This window comes from Melanostigma gelatinosum (assembly GCF_949748355.1).
Source record: "Melanostigma gelatinosum genome assembly, chromosome: 8".
NCBI lineage: Eukaryota > Metazoa > Chordata > Actinopteri > Perciformes > Zoarcidae > Melanostigma > Melanostigma gelatinosum.
Genome location: NC_136641.1, coordinates 12409744 through 12426444, shown reverse-complemented (window position 1 = coordinate 12426444; position 16701 = coordinate 12409744). Strand labels below are relative to the sequence as shown.

The following is a 16701-nucleotide window of genomic DNA, read 5'->3' as shown; positions in this document are numbered from 1 at the left end:
ACAAGCAACATTTCTCCACCGTTCCCTTAACTTATAAGGAAGTTTCAAGATGATGCTCCTCATATTAGATGGTAGGTCCAGTTCCTTCATATGCATCATTTGCTCTGTTAGATTTGAGCATCCTTGAAGAAACAGGGAAAATGATTGCAATGCTTTAAGATCTTCACTTTTAACAGGCGTCCAGCTGAGAAGCTTTTCCATATACGTAGATGCAATTTTGTATTCGTTTCCAAAGTGCTCTGCGAGAAGACTTTTGGCTCTGTGGTATCCCTGATCTGAAGGTAGATGTTGACAACTGCACACCAAGTCTCTTGGCTGCCCCCTGGTGTATTGTTCGAGAAAGTGCAAACAGTCACTCCAATTAGTTGTCTTCTCCTCCACTCCATTTTCAAAAGCTCTGATAAAAGACCTGTACTGAAGAGGGTCTCCATCAAACACAGGAATGTTTCTTACAGGCAGGACAGAGCACAGATTTTGCTGGACCAGCAGAGCAGCGATGTCATTTTGTCTTTGCATCACATTTACAATGTCATTCTGATGGGGTTGAGGTTGCACAAGTCCTGCTTGACTTTCATTCACAGTTTGTGTCGTTTGACCTGGAGAATCAGTCTTTACGAGCATCTCATCAATTTGTGTGTTTGACCTTTGTTTAGGCCTAACAACCTGTGGTTGCATTATGGGATCAGACACAGACATAACATCCTTTTCAACAGGAACAAAGGTGTAGGCATGGGGATTTAATAGTCTTGCTTCTTTGAACTTGTTCCTTTCAACATAAGAGTTCATTCCGTCTGAACATTTTGAGCCACGCTGGGATGAATTTATTTCCAAGACATGCAGCTTTGCACTTGTAGCTGCCAATTCCGTTTCAAGTTCCAATTGTTCCTTTTCTTTCTTCAACTTTTCCTTTTCCCTCTCCAACTTTTCCTTTTCCCTCTCCAACTTTTCCTCCTGAGCTTCGATTAGATGTTTCCTTTTTAGAGCAGCAACACGCTCCATCAGAGCTGCCTTGTCAGCCTCAGCTCTAATGCGTGCAGATGATGTTGATGAAATCCGTGATAGCTGGGAATGTGTCTTTACAGAGTTCATCTTTACACTTAACACATTAGAAGCACTATCTTCAGGGTTTATTTCATCTGCAACACTTTGGTGGTCGAGAGAATCTTTATATGGCTGCACATATGGGTAACCCATTTCAGACAGCCAGCCTTTTACCTTTTCAGTGAAGTCATAGAACATTGTCATTTTTTCTTTGAAGTACAGATTTTGCCTTGTAATTTCATCTTGAGGTACAGGTAAGCTCACAAAAGATGTATGCATGTCATTTGCATCTTGGTAACACTTGATGAATGTAAAAAGCTCAGCATTCACTGAATTTACATTTTTATTGGAAGTCATTAAATCACTTATGTTTCTCAAACACTTTTTGGCTTGTTTGCATTTTGCGGTCCTCTTTTGCTGGTACATTTCCGTGTAGAACTCCAAGCCTTTAGAAGTCATTGTAATGTCTCTTCTTGCTGACGGCCTTTCAACATCCGTTGCCTGAACGTCAGACATTTTGAACACTTCTTCCAAACTGCTTGTCACACATCAATCAAATCCGTCGGACGTGAATGCAGGTAAAGTGCAGCAAAAAACAGCAAAGGCGCTTACAGGCCGCTCCTCCAATTCACCACACACACACACTGAAGTCGGGCTTTTTAATGAATGAAAGCCGCCGATAGTGGTGCGCGGGTGTTGCGCAATGTCCTTTGTAGCGATTCAACGCAGTCAGGCTTAAACATCCAGAAGCACGTACATCACTGTGAATACAGACTTTTAAACTCCACTCGTTTCACCGTCTTCCTATACGGCAGTCGTATCACGTACCCGTTTCTTCTGAGATGTTTCAGCGCTGTGTTGATCTGGTCCAAAGCAGTTGTCCCGCTGATATTGAATCCAAGAGTGATGAATGAAACAATCCTCTTTGATCATCCATACGAAATCCAAAAACGATCCAACCAGTTGTGGCTGTGGTGGGATCGGTCCTTTGAGTCCAAGAGCTAAGCTTTTACTTTAGTCCAAGGGCGTAGTTTTTACTTTAGTCCAAGGGCGTAGTTTTTACTTTATGTAGTGGCCATTTGTCGGCTAAATCAAACTTAAACAAATAATAATCAAACGCCACTGATGCACCGTGGTCGGTATCTTTACGCAGCCAGAAGAGAGTCAAATGTCCAAGCAGGATTCAATTTTGGTGTATTTATTAAATAAAGCAAATAAAACAAGAAAACAAACTAATTAACAAACTCCTGTCGTGCTGTCTCTCCTGTCCTGTGTAGCTGGTAAAAACTATACGCCCACCCCGGTGCATGCTGGTCCTACCTTTCTACTTGTTTAAATAGCAACAGGTGCCCACAGTAATTACCCAAAAAATAATAGAAACAAACAAATTACTATTAAAGAGAAAAATAATCTTAACATATGAAACATCTACAATAATTAAACAATACTACTTATAAATGAAATAACAAAATACAATATCAAATAAATAGCTCCAACATCCGTCTTTCAATCTTTGTCCACGAACAGCGGTCTTCTTTCCGTGAACAGAGACGAAGTCCTCGAATACTTCAGTGGCGATCGTCCGTATCTTCTTCTCAGAGCGTCTGGACGGCTCGTGCAGAAATAACAGCTTGCGGCTTGCAAGCATCTCCTTTTATCCTTGATTTGGGCTGTCTGTTCCCCCCCTCCTATTCTGAATACATGATCCTTATCCCACCCTTATGTGTGTGTGCTTATGTATGGAAAGTACCGGAGTTCTCCTCTTGCTTCTATGAGTCATCTCTTGCAACAGACTTTGCTGCCGCGTGTCTGTTTTTCCGACCTACGCCCAAAAACATCTGTTCCTGACTCACTCGGTCTGCTGACACACCATGACAAACACTTTTTCCACATCTCAGCTCCGGTACACAGATCATTATTATAATCAGTTTTTACATTTGTTAAATCACTCTATGCATTAAACATTCGTTATATAATGATCATAAACCTTATCTTTCGATGATACTTTAACTATTGATTTCTGAGTATATGCTTCGTGCTTTTATATCCTGACTTTCCCCTGAATGCATGTGCATATATATACATTCATATGCATGTATCCAAGGCGGCTTTCTCTGTGAGCTCAACTCTTCTCGACACTACCATGAAACATAAAGCACATAACTTGAAAATGAATATTGCTCAGCGGTGGTGATGTAAAGGGAAACCCCTGCATAGGGTAATGCAGTAGTTTTACTATATTGTGTTTGAAAACACGGGTATGGTGTGGTTTGCTGAAATATTTCTTTTTCTGTACAATTAAAAATATGTCATGAAAATAACTGTGAGCAGCTGAGAAATGATAACTTTTGGCTGAGATACTCGGATAGGCTTTAGACACATGCCAAAGTTGATATTTTGATTGATTGCAACATTCACATTCTTGTTTATTCCAACCAGCCATTATTAAATATGACACGTTTAGCTGATCTGGAGGAGATGGAAATATTTATTGACACTTTTTAGAGACTATATTAACAGACTAAATTAACACACGCATGTAGGCGAACATCTCCTCTGCTGAAAAACAAGATCAAAGGAAAGATGCCAGGGATTGCTTTTCTTCTGAGGCTTGCCCAAGCAGATGATGTTGATGCAGTTTGAAAGAAACTTATGTCATCTTATATACAGCTGTTTTGTGTTAGCACTGCCACATTTCACTTTTCTTGTCTGTTCTTTATCTTTGCCATCATTAGAAATAATACCAACATTCCTATATGACAGCACTAGCAATAAATTCTGTTCTTCAAATATGTTATGTTTTGTAACAGCTGTAATTTCTATGAAATTACATAAATAAAGTATTTGGTTCTATTGGTATGCATGGTAGGAAGTCTTAAGACTTAAGAGTTTTGGCTCAGTAGATCAATCATTTTACAGACTGCTGAGAGGCCTGGCCAATATGTTCTTTACTATGGACACTTCAACAGCTAGCTAACCCATTCAGCCAAATACAATCTAAAGCCTGTTACTCTAGCCTGCTCTGATTATTTATGTCAGAGTATAAAGTTATGGTTGATTGTTTGATTATCTGTGGATGGCTGAGTAAGAAAAAAGGCACAGCAACAGCATATGTAACGGTAATGTTTACATTAATTTAGCTTTGCACTGGAATCTGACTCAGGGGTAAGATCCTTTTACAGAATGGAACCTACGGCGTTTGAAACAATAAATGTAAATGTTTTTACAAATTGGGTATATATTCAGCTGTTATGCTTCATGACTCCCTAAGAAGGAAGAATCCCTAGCCCTGTACCCCAACCCTCCATGGCTTTACCCTATAAATGACAATGAAAGGATCCATGAGACATGTTTAAGCCAATTTATTCAAGAAAAGTAATGCAGAAAAAAAGACAGTGAACATGAACAAATGAGATGCAATCCATTGACCAATGGATGATAACTTTCTCAATGTTCTATGGAGGGTCTATCAGAGGTCAAAGGTCAAAGATGATCCTTCTTTCTCACTCCAGAATGTTTTCCTTCAAAATCTTCCTGTCTTGGTAAATCGCCGAATGCAGTGACTGGGTCATTTGTTCTTCAGCCATGTTTTGTTATCTTAATTCATATAGAAATGTTCTCTCTTTATATTATTTCATTGGTGGATCAAATTTGGCTTTCAATTTCAGAAAATAATAAATTTAAAATTAGGGACTAATACGGAACAATGTTACGATTTGTGTTAATTTGACATTTGTCATGTTGACACTGGTTGGCAATGACCTTTTTCTATGCATTTGCAAAGTTAAAACAAGTTTTGGCAAATTCTATTTTTAATTCCAACAAATTGATGCAATGATTGCATATCTATGGCCAGACAGAGTGAAAATATGTGAACTATATATAAATATGCAGGTTTAATAATAACAATAGAAGTCTCTAAGTGTCTGCATTTGAGCATAAATTGAGCATTTAAAAAAATATCTTTGCCATCTCTGCAATGATCAGCTCCTCTTTCATAGTTTCACGAACTGATCCGTTTGTGTTATTTATCAGCCTGAAATTAAACCAATTTTACTTGCATGGCACTTCACAGAACAACAAGGGGACAGAGCTATTCTGAATTCTATTTTGCAATCCATGCACATAACCAAAAGAAAGAAACATGTTAATACATACAATGTCATACATAAGTCAATATGTAGATGTGTTAATTGCTTTGATTAAACACGGATTATTTTATGCAGAAAGAAAAATCTAGTAACAATTTTTGAGAAAACAATATATCGTCATTATGTACTAATAGAGACACTCAATTGGATGAGGTTTTGGCGCCACTAAGTGGTGATTTTATAGTAGGGTTGAGGGTTGATGAGTGATGAAACGGTTTTGTTGTGTTTTAAGATGTGTTTAATTAAGACTAGCTGCTTTGATGGTAGACTTTTGAATAAAATGACAACCTCATTTATAGATCATATTAACGAGACCCAAATCGACACTAAAATTGACATACACAGGTCATGGTTGTCATATCTATAACTCAATTCAAGATGTTTACATTCTTTTGAAAATTAAAAATAGGCTATCATAAATAGTCATGACTGCAAACGTCTGCTCTTGAACGGTGTTTTTCTTTTCTCACAATAGATTCATTTGACACTGTGAATATTAAAATAACCTGACAAGGATAGAATTGACACAATCAACAATTCTACGGAAAGCACAACAGGACATCCCCCGTTTGTCGTGGTTACCATGGCATCAGTTGTAAAACACTACCATGACTAGCAAGCTTAGCTTAACTGCTAACTAGATTACACTTATTACTTACGCATATTTTAACACTACGTCAGTTAATTATCACAGTTTTAAAATATTTCACAACGTTCGCTTCCATGTCAAAGTACAAGGTAAACAACGCACTGTGTAACGGTAACGTTATATTTTGTTGTGTTGTTGGTTTTTTTACTGACGAGATATAACGTTAGCTTAGCTAACTATGTTATGTTATAGGTTAGGTTAGCTAATCTAATTTGATTGTCTCGTTAGCAAAGTTCCAACTAGCGTCACAGCGTAACGTTAACAGAGCACTCTTTATTAACCTATGGGTACTAACTGTTACGTAGTACAAGGTTCTACGTAAGATAGTTACCTGTTTGAATGAATTAAGCTAGCTAGTAATTAGCATTAGCAAACCAGAGGAGTTGCTTATAGATGTGTCGTTTGCAGCTGTGCATTAAAGTGCAGCATTAAATAGATTACATCTTGGTTTGCTTTCTTCACCACTGCAGACTTCTGCATACAAAGGTCCTTATGACTATAACAAAAGTGAGGAGCGGTGAGTATTGTTCTTTATAAGGTTGCAAATGAACAGCTAATAACTAATACTCGTAACAGTCACTAAGTTACAATGTCTCCTCAGGGGGGGAAGATGTGTGCATTACAAATGTGGCCAACTCAACACCATACAGGATGTCCTGCGCCAAAGACCAGGTTGGGTTGAAGTCAAAGAGTGAGTAGTGTTGTCTCTTCATCATCATATCAGCTTTCTTTGTCATATTTGTGGCTTGAATCTGGTATCTACTCTTTTTCTCACAGTGAAGGAGAGTGGGACTTCAACTGGTGTGATGTGGGCTGGCTCAGGGAGAATTTTGATCATTCATACATGGAGGAACATGTAAGGGTAAACCACTTTCGCAACCATTATGAGGTGAGGCAGCATCAATCTAGCATGCTTGGAGACTATAAACTGGAGATGAATGAATGAATGAATTTTATTGATATAGCGCTTTTCACAGACAATAGTATCACAAAGTGCTTAACAGAACAGACATTTAAAAGCATAAAAAACACAATGTGACCCTAGGGTCAATAAATTATATACACAGAGAGATGAAACTGTAATAAGCATAAATCATTCATATAATCTAAAGTCATGTTGTCTTTTTCTGTGTTTCCATGTTTTTATGTTACAGTTGACTCGCAAAAACCTCATGGTGAAAAACCTCAAAAGATACCGGAAAAATCTTGAAAGGGATGTTGACCGCATGGAGGCATCCAAATGTGATTTCCTCCCCTGCACCTTTACACTGCCCAGCGAATATCATCTCTTTGTTGAAGAATTCAAAAGAAGCCCTGGTAGCATCTGGATCATGAAGCCGGTTAGCAAAAGTAGACCATGCATGTGATCCAGTGCAATAAAATGACCTAATAACTTAATAAAGGTAGCACCACATAGTATTTAAATCGTGAAAATTAACCGGCCCGGTATGCTTATTTAGGTAGCAAAATCTCAAGGGAAAGGCATTTTCCTGTTCAGGAAACTGAAAGACATCATGGATTGGAAAAAGGTAAAGGTGTATTTATTAATTTAAGGAATTAGGTGTAAATTAAATTACTAAAAATGGATATTTTACATTCACAGCCACATATTCAGTTTCATAATATTGTGTTTACACAGGATGGCACCCGCTCAGAGGAACAGAAGGATGCAGCTCAAGTGGAAAGCTATGTAGCTCAACGCTACATAGAGAACCCCTACCTAATTAATGGTTGTCACAATCAGAATTGCCAAATTTACAATGTACACAGACATTTTGATTTAGCGATACAGCGTTGTAAAACCAAGAATGTTAAAAGGTTTATTTAAAAGTTAAAGAAAGATAAATACAAGAATTATATCCAGTTGATAATAATATAATTTTATGTTATGCTAGAATAAACTGAACGAAAAATATAATTATAATTTAATTTAAAAACCATTGAATGTGCTAACAGATGATGAACAAAAACATAAAATGGACAAATTGGAACAGGAGGATGAGTGAGCAAATATAATTAGATTTATATTCCTGTTTACTTTTTTTACTTTTTGTCCTTGCAGGCAGAAAATTTGACCTGCGAGTCTATGTGCTGGTCACATCCGTACGTATTGAACCTTGTAAATTACAATATTTACCCAAATTGTAAAAATTCTGGCATTTTTGCATCAACGTGTGTTTGTATTTCAGTATGTTCCCTTAAAGGCCTGGCTGTATCGAGATGGGTTTGGCCGCTTCTCAAGCACCCGCTTCTCCCTTAGCAGTATTGATGACAAATGTATCCTTTTTTTCACCATCATAAAAATGTTTTCTCCATTCAATTAAATGTTGATACACGTATGTGATCTGTTTGGGTCATACCTTCACAAATTGAGCCTTTTTTCGAATGAAATATTCATTCAAAGTTAGTTTATATTAACCCATTTTCGGAGGATATTGTTCCAAATTTTGCCGCTTTCATCCACATCCTTGTGGAAGGTGTGTTTACGTCATTAAAGTTCCCAAATTCTACTTAGTACCGCTCTTCAGATATGCACCTCACCAATGTGGCTGTTCAGAAAACAGCGCCAGACTATGACCCCGAAAAGGTGTGTAATTCAAGAACATGATAATTTTGCTGCATATTTTTGTCATTTGTTTTCTGAATTTTCTCTCCTTCAACTAGTCCACTTTATTCCTGCATTGTTTTTTTTAATTAATCTCTTAATAGGGATGTAAGTGGCAGATGCAACAGCTTCGAAGATACCTGACTGCGAAACATGGCAGAGAGACTGTAGAATCCCTGTTTAAAGAGATGGATAACATCTTTGTCCGCAGTCTACAGAGTGTACAAAAGGTCATTATCAATGACAAACACTGCTTTGAGCTCTATGGGTATGACATTCTGCTGGATCACAACCTCAAACCGTAAGTTCTCACACGGTCATACACTGTACGCATGGCAACAAAGTGCATCATCACCGACACATATCCACTTGCAAACATGCACTAAGACATGCATGCTCACAAAGACAAGCACAGACAAGCAAACATGATATGCTGTGTGCATGATATGCTGTGCAAATCTGCACAGCATATCTGAACAAATTGGAAGGTATGCTACAAATGTGGTGTAAATAATAAGACGCACACCAATTATAGTGCCTCTCCCAATGCAAATGTTGTAACAATCATTCCCTTGCTCGTACCTAAATAACAATGTTTGTGTGCTCATGGATTAGCCTAATGCCGGCTCAAAAGAATAAGTAAACGTTTGGTGAATGTAATCACCCTCCGTCTTTTTGCAGGTGGTTGATTGAGGTGAACGCCTCCCCGTCACACACACCCAGTAATCAAGAGGATTACGAGATGAAGTGCCGGCTGCTGCAAGACACTTTGAATGTTGTTGATATGGAGGGAAGGTAGAGATCTCTTTGTCATCCGGAGACCAGCTGCGAGGGCTCTCTGTCCCTTCTTTCATTACAGTCATCAGTCTTTATTGATGGTCACCAATCTATACAAATTTGGAATTAAAATCTTGGGTTGTGGTATATTTAGAAATTAAAAACATGGTGCGAAAGACATTTCAATTGCAACAATAAACATCTCGCTACAATTTCCCTCACAAGGTGAATGCTGCACAGCAGACGATGAGTTCCTGTTATCTCTTTCTGTCACACCGGTGCTGCATTCTGATTAACTGTTTGTTTTTTCTCATTAGGCTGACTGGCAAGGAGAAAAGGGTGGGTGGCTATGACCTCATGTGGAACGATGGGCCTGTCTTTAGAGAGGACGTCAACCTGGAAATATTCGGCAGTTCATGTTTGACTGCCAACACACACTTAGGTAACCTGACTGTGCTGCTGGTGTAAACTTTCTGAGGCAACAATGTGCAAAAGTATATATAATTAAGACCATGGCATTTGATCGTGTGGAAAAGCCTTTATCTTGCTATTATTACATATAAATAATATATAGCTGCAAATACATAGCTGCTCTTTGTTGCAGGGTGCGTGAATGACAGGGAGAAACAGCTTCGCCAGCTTCTAAAACCATTTCCAGGACAGAAGAGGATGTAACTCATGTATCATTTGTATGTCCCACCAAGAGTACTTTGTATGTTTCTGGGAGAAGAAAGGCTCCGGTAAACACAAATAAACTGAAAAACATTGGTAATACTTCATACAAAATTAGCTTTCTGTGATGATCTGATCATATTCCTAGCACTTTTGTTGAAATTTGAACATGCAAATGAATGAAATCTACATTTCTTTTAAACTACGACAAACCTTGTAATTCTTTTAATCGCAGAGTTAAGGCTGGTTGAGTTTGGGATTTTAGCAAAGTCTCAGAAACAAGGACAGGTCAACTGTATATCCTTTCTTCATGTGTCCCAAAGAATGGCCAGTGCATCAATATCCCTCGAGTGCAAAACATTTATTTCTATGCCTTACAAATACTTGCATTTGAACATTGAGAAAATACACAGCACAATCTTTCTGCGTGCATGTCAACATAATGTACACTAATATTGCCCCTCCTGGCCCCTTACCTATGGCTTTGATACTTTACATGAGTTTAAGTAATGAGGCGCAATCTCAATATATATATATATATATCACATTTTTTACATTGACGTAGTGTTCTTATGAATCAAGTGCACATGGTGAATCACAACAAACAGATGAGACAATGTAAACACAGTTCTACAGACTTCAAGTATGCAGTGTGATACGGACGTGATATGTATAACATTACCATGTTGCAGCATAACAGCGATGACGTGTGGAATCATTGAATCACAGGGATGACCAACGCCGTAGACACCAAGTTACATCCAGCTCTTTTGACTAAATCGTTTCTTTTTATGCATGACAATGGAAACAAAATAATGACAATGATGAATACAAGTCAACTACAACACTTTTCATAAATATAACTATGGCATATAAAATTTGGAAAAATATGCATTTACATTCGTAGCAAACATTACACCGTCTTCAATGACAGAAAGAGCTCAGCTCTATGCAAAATACATAATATCATAAGACTACAATTCAAGCTGTTCAAACATGAAAAGCCCTTGTAACCACAACAATTCAAACCATTGCTCAAATATGACTGAGACAAACTACGGTACATCACTCCAGCGCACCGCCACTCATTGTGCCTCCTTTTCAGCCAAAGATGCTTTAATTGAACAAATATATCTTAAAACATGAGGCGCCAAAGAAAAGATCAAATGCAACATCAAGTAAAGTAAAAGCATTGAAACAAATACATTCCAACTTCACAAACTCCACTAGTAACGCGATGGTCGTATTTGATGACTGAAATGTAATGATCTGTGTTGAACTTCACTATGGATTACTTGTGCTGAAAGCTGTCCAAGGGAAGAGTAGATGCTTATTTTATGCCTATTTCAACATTAGTAGCACACAGAGATGATGTGCAGTGCAGCAGAATTCAATTGACATAAAAGCTGTTTTTAATATCCTCGTAGTGCTTTGGATCGCAATGAGCCTTCTGTCAAAACATAATCCAACAGTATGATTGTATACTTGCTATGCATTTTGAATTAAATACAGTGTTCTATTCAAGTGTCATATTTTGCTTTGAACTCATTGCTGTTATATCTTTATTCTCGCTGCACAACTTCTTGTTAGTTTTTACCGACAGAAGGCTGTACATCACTGACTGAGTCAGACTGCTGTACAACAGTTACAACGTGTTAGTATTACACAGATTACACAGAAAGCAAGCAAAGCTTCAAGTTCCTGCACCAAGTAACCACTAAGTATAGCTTTGTACTGGTTTATAGGCGTTACTTTGCAACAAAGTGCACATTTTTTGTTTTGCCATTCTTACTTGTAGGCGGAGCGTTGAAGAGAGGCTGTGGCTCTTTAGCAGCTCTTTTCATGTTAGTTTTAGAGGCCTGACCTACGGCTTCTATCCTCTGCCAGTCCTTCTCTACTCTCTTGGAGGTGATAACCCCTCTCTTACCTGCGGCAAAAACACGTTTCTCTGCACCAGCTGTTTTACTGCCACACGGCTCTTTTTTAACATCGGTCTCAGAGTTAGCTCGAACGCGGCTTTTCCTGACCTGACCTCGGCTGTTTGGGTTAGTTCCAGATTCCTGGGTTTGCTTACGGGCATTGCCTGAAGCCTGGATGTGTTTGAGATGACTTTTTCCAGCTGAGGGGCTAACTAGGGTCTGGGCTCCTCCTCCGCCCTGTCCGCCGCCCTGTCCGCCGCCCTGTCCTCCGCCCTGTCCTCCGCCCTGTCCGCCGCCCTGTCCTCCGCCCTGTCCGCCGCCCTGTCCGCCGCCCTGTCCTCCGCCCTGTCCTCCGCCTTGTCCTCCTGGGCTCCTACCTTCCGTTGAGGGTGCTCGGGTCTCACTGCTGCTCCTCTTCACTGGTGCTCCAGGTCTGGCTCTGCGCTCAAGCAGCGGGCTGAGCCTTGAGTGGCGCTGGTAGGCATTGGCGGAACAGCTTCCATTGCACAATGGGTAGCGAATGTGACAGTGAGGGCAAACCGGAAAGCGGGAATGCTGTTGCTGGACTGAGGCAGGTGATGGGGGGTTGTTGACGGGTGAAAACGGGAAGGCTCGCTGGCTTTGCCGCTGCCCTTTAGGGGAGTTGAGTCGGGATGGTGGAGCTGTGTGAGGCCTCGGTTGGTGAGCAGTGGTGGCAGCGGGGAAGCTCTGAGGCCTTGTACGGCTCCCAGGCGGACGGCTGCTCTCTGCTTGCACTGTTTGGATCTGGAGCCACTCCAGGTGCAGCAGCCTCTCCAGGTACTTCTCTAAGTGCCCGACAGGCTTGGGCCGGGGGGCGCCACGGCCCTCAGTATGAAGAAACACTGCCAGCTGTCTCAGGCTCCAAGTGTTAAAAGGAGGAGGGAGAAAGTCTGGGTAACTGTAGCTGGGTTTTTCACTCTCATCTTCATCACCCACAGCCCCATGAGGTCCAGGGAAGTCCGGGGGAAAGTCATCAGTGTTGATGACCTCGGCCCTCAGGTTGAGGTGAGGAGGGGTGCAAGGGGTACAGGGAGAGGGCAGTACAGGCAGCCTCTCAGAATCTGACAGATCACTGGCACTGTCGGTGTCTTCATCCTTCTGGTGGTAGTGCCGCTGTAGTACCTCCGGGGTGAGGGCTGGGGAGGGTGTTAGTGGGTGTGCTGGCATGTGTCGTAGCCCTGATATTGGGGAGATAGGCAGGGAGAGGGCTCGACGATTTTTCCCCATCCCCCCACGATTCTGGTGTAGCTCGTTGCTGCACTGTGATATCCGTTGATTTTCCAGTTGCTCCTCTTTCCTGTGCACAGATAGATGTTTGCGGACTTGAGGTCTCACATCTCCTTCTTCAGGGCTGTAAAGAGAGACACACGAGTGTAAGGAAAAGCTATTGGAGACATTCAGTAAGAATTCAAACCCCTCACCACACATACCTGGAGAGTTTGCTTGTATTGCGTGTCGTGCCAGATTTCATCCTGCCACCTTTTGACGGTGCACCCTGAACAATCATGATAGAAATTGTGTGATTATTTCAGTCTTGAATTTTATGATATACATTACATAGCCATCGTATCCTGTAAAAGGACAATAATTGTTTACATGATTTATCTTTAATTTACCAGGATGCCATTTACTCACCTTCGGCACTGTTGTCACTGTGTCCTTATCCTGACCTGGTCCTGGGGGGCCGTTTTTCATCTGGCCCACTGCTTTCTTCATCTTGTTACTTTTCTTTGAACTGTGGAAACATTATAGTGGTTTGTCAGGCTCCCCTCTAACCTACTGTATGTCTGAGTCAGAACATAAGAGGTTTAATCTAGTCATATTCGTGTCACCGTAAACGTAGGGCCTACCTGGTTACAGGTGCGTTGTTTTCAGTATATTTTACCCGAATCTTCTCTTTGGAGACGACGCGTTTCAGTGTCGTGGATGCTGTGCGCTCCTGCATGATGGGCCCCATGTTGCAGGTCGCCACAGGGGATGTTGTCCTAAAGCTAAAGAACCCAACCGACATCTCGGATCATATACTCTATTCTGAGAATGAGAATAAAAACACCCATTTTATCAAAAGTGGTGCAATGCATCATGCGCAGATGTCCAGTAGCGACAGTCGTTGTAGGTTAAACTCGTCCCTCCTTTTGCCGTCGACTCGCCTATCCGTTTGATTACAATTCAGCGATTATTTTTAATGAATGGCTGACAGCAGACGTGTCTCTTTCTCGACTGTCATCCTCCTCGCCATTACAAATGCAAGACGGTAAGACAGCGCAAACGCTTTGTTTGGCTCTCCGTCCCAGTGAGATAGGTTTGTTTACCTGCTGCTTACTGGCTCGCAGTTTGTGTCAAAGTGGGCACCACCGGTGCATCATGGGACTTGGAGTACAGTCTTACCACTCGCTCTGTCAAACGAAATACGCAATTGCTCTTTGGTGATACTACGTAGCATACATATTGGAGACGTTAAGTGGATAAACGTCCAACACTGTGTTTGAGGAAAAAGTTCAAAACAATGCACACAAACGCAACTGCTCATCTTAAATTACTCAATTTCCCATGGAACCTCTGTGATGTTCTGGACCGTTTGAAGCTTCCGGTTAACTGTGCGCAGGTTGGCCGATCTCCATCGAGGACATGCTACGGGCATGTATGTGTATTTAACAGTTATGAAGATGATTAACTTTAGGAGATCAGTTGCAGATCAGTTTATATGGCAGTGGGCAACAGCGGAGACTGCATGACGCACGGAAACGCGCAACTCGAATAAATACTACTTTAAATGAAGGATTCAGTTTAGGCTACGTCCTGCAGCTCGCAACTGACGCCTTATATCTTTATATGGTGAGGTGATATCAAGATCTAATTATATTGAAGCATATTAAATGTAGTTTGTTTGAGTAATGCACAGTTGTACAGAGAGAGAAAGGGGTCGTATGCATTTAGGCACGTACTCCCAGAGTACACGACTCTCTTTCCTGCTAGGACGGTTTCTGGTTTGTCATAATTACAACAACAACATTGTCAAATTTGGTAAAAAGGGGACATTGATTTTACGACTGGGTCATTATGCTTTAGATAAGAATGGCATTATGTTCTGGGAATGAATATGACATAAGGGAGCCTGATAATAAACAATGCTTCACAACTTTCTTTACAGGTTAAAGCAGGACTCCAGTTCTCACCGAACATGGACAGAGGGTGGTTTATTGGACAGGAGAGGATTCCCCCTCCAGAGGAGGAGACGTCCACCTCTTACAGCAGTGTCTCAAGGCCTTGCGTTACTATTAACGTTACTGAAATGCTTCAAGCTGACAAACCTAGTGCCGTAAAGAAACAAATTCGAATCCGCCCCCCAAGCCCCAGAGTCTCTCTGCAGAAGGAACAGGAGTTCCATTGCGGTCTCTCTTGTGAACCCCCGCCTAAACCCATCATCAGACAACGATCCCGCTCTCTGCCCTCCGCTAGAGAGAAGAAGAAGAAATGCAGAAATTTTGGCGTACGCTTTATTGATTCTTTGGGGCTTGACCTGGAAAACATCAAGCTTTTCAAATCGGGAGAAGATCCATTTGTACCACATCATGTTGCCTATAGATTGTTGATGGGTGCAGAGTTGGCGGATGGAAGACATCTGGAGATATCCTTGCCATACTTGAAGCCGGTTTTTGCCCAACAACCTGGTGACCTGCACGGATTCCTGCATCGCCTTTATGAGCAGAAAGTGTGTCTCGAGAGAGTCTTGTGTTTTGAACTGGGTGTCATCGGAATCACCCAGGTCCTTAATTTGGATTTTGAGAAAGATGTCGTAGCTCGCTATTCATTTACAGATTGGAAGAGCAGCACAGAAACTAAGGCCTCTTGGGTGTCCACCATCACCAAGACCTGGGAAGGAGGAGAGGGCCAAGTCAGCTGTGATACATTTCGTTTCCACTTGCCTGTCCCGCCATTCTTGCAGCCAGGAGCAGTGTTACAGTTTGCCATTAAATACAGAGTCTGTGGGGCTGAATACTGGGACAGCAATGATGGAGAGAATTATAAGTTAGTTTGCCATAAGTACAAGCTCACTGTGCCCAAAGAATGCGAGGATAGCATGGTGCACTTCATTTAGGATGCTGACTTGTAGATGAAACCTATTTAGAGCACCTGATGATGGCTAAATATGCATAACTGCATTGTGACATGTAATGTTGATTTTGTTAGACTAACAGAGGATTTCTTTGAATCAAGTTAGATTAGAGATAAACTGTCAACTCAGGATAGACTTAGTCAGAGTGAACAATAACACAAACACTAATGCATTTCTACCTTACGCCAACTTTAATGCCACTGTTTCACTTTTTCGTTTTCTTTAAAAAAAAATGCACTCTCCAATTTTATTTTACTGGTCTAAAAAAAAAAAAGCACTTTAATGTGGGCACTTTGAATGGATGTGACACCCACTGAGCAGTATATACATATTGAGTCAAATTTAAATTATTTCACATCAGTCCACTCTTTTTTCCAGCTGGGTAGAAAGAAAATAGTTTTTATACACAGCAGGAATTTTGTCTGCAGAACTATTTTGCTCTTGGCTGTTATCAGACAGAATTGTCAACTCGTCATACTTGGTGGAGTGGGCCGATTCAAAGATCTGGACACAGGCAAAAAAAACCTAACCCTGTAATCAAGAGTTTATTTTTTCATCATATGTTGTCAAACCAAATGCCATAACCATGCAATATCTACAATTTGAATGACTCAGATGTGTATCATGTTTAACAATAAAACACAGTTGCAATTAATGTGAGGTTGTTATTATTTGTAGCAGTGTAATTTATATTCTTATTGAAGGCTGAAAAGATCCTCTGCCGGCTAGCTCCAACCAGTTTCTCTTGT

The 16701-nt window shown here is 40.7% G+C and overlaps 3 protein-coding genes across 3 annotated transcripts; 2 read left to right on the top strand and 1 right to left on the bottom strand.

Moving 5' to 3' along the window:
* Positions 1-5915: 5915 nt before the first annotated feature.
* ttll9 (tubulin tyrosine ligase-like family, member 9) lies at positions 5916-9964 on the top strand (the record flags this gene model as incomplete). The annotated part of the gene is made up of 14 exons (XM_079273106.1): positions 5916-5930; positions 6312-6358; positions 6443-6532; positions 6619-6730; positions 6996-7181; positions 7302-7370; positions 7481-7571; positions 7904-7944; positions 8031-8118; positions 8370-8428; positions 8551-8747; positions 9128-9241; positions 9541-9665; positions 9828-9964. The coding sequence occupies 14 exons, from the start codon at positions 5916-5918 to the stop codon at positions 9896-9898; spliced, it is 1305 nt and encodes a 434-aa protein (XP_079129232.1). The 3' UTR covers positions 9899-9964.
* A 1557-nt stretch (positions 9965-11521) lies between these two features.
* Positions 11522-13846, bottom strand: fam217ba (family with sequence similarity 217 member Ba; the record flags this gene model as incomplete). The annotated part of the gene is made up of 5 exons (XM_079273105.1): positions 11522-11529; positions 11688-13186; positions 13266-13330; positions 13471-13570; positions 13686-13846. The coding sequence occupies 5 exons, from the start codon at positions 13844-13846 to the stop codon at positions 11522-11524; spliced, it is 1833 nt and encodes a 610-aa protein (XP_079129231.1).
* Positions 13847-14465: 619 nt separating this feature from the next.
* Positions 14466-16559, top strand: ppp1r3da (protein phosphatase 1, regulatory subunit 3Da). The gene is made up of 2 exons (XM_079274348.1): positions 14466-14670; positions 14987-16559. The coding sequence occupies exons 1-2, from the start codon at positions 14668-14670 to the stop codon at positions 15932-15934; spliced, it is 951 nt and encodes a 316-aa protein (XP_079130474.1). The 5' UTR covers positions 14466-14667; the 3' UTR covers positions 15935-16559.
* Positions 16560-16701: the final 142 nt, after the last annotated feature.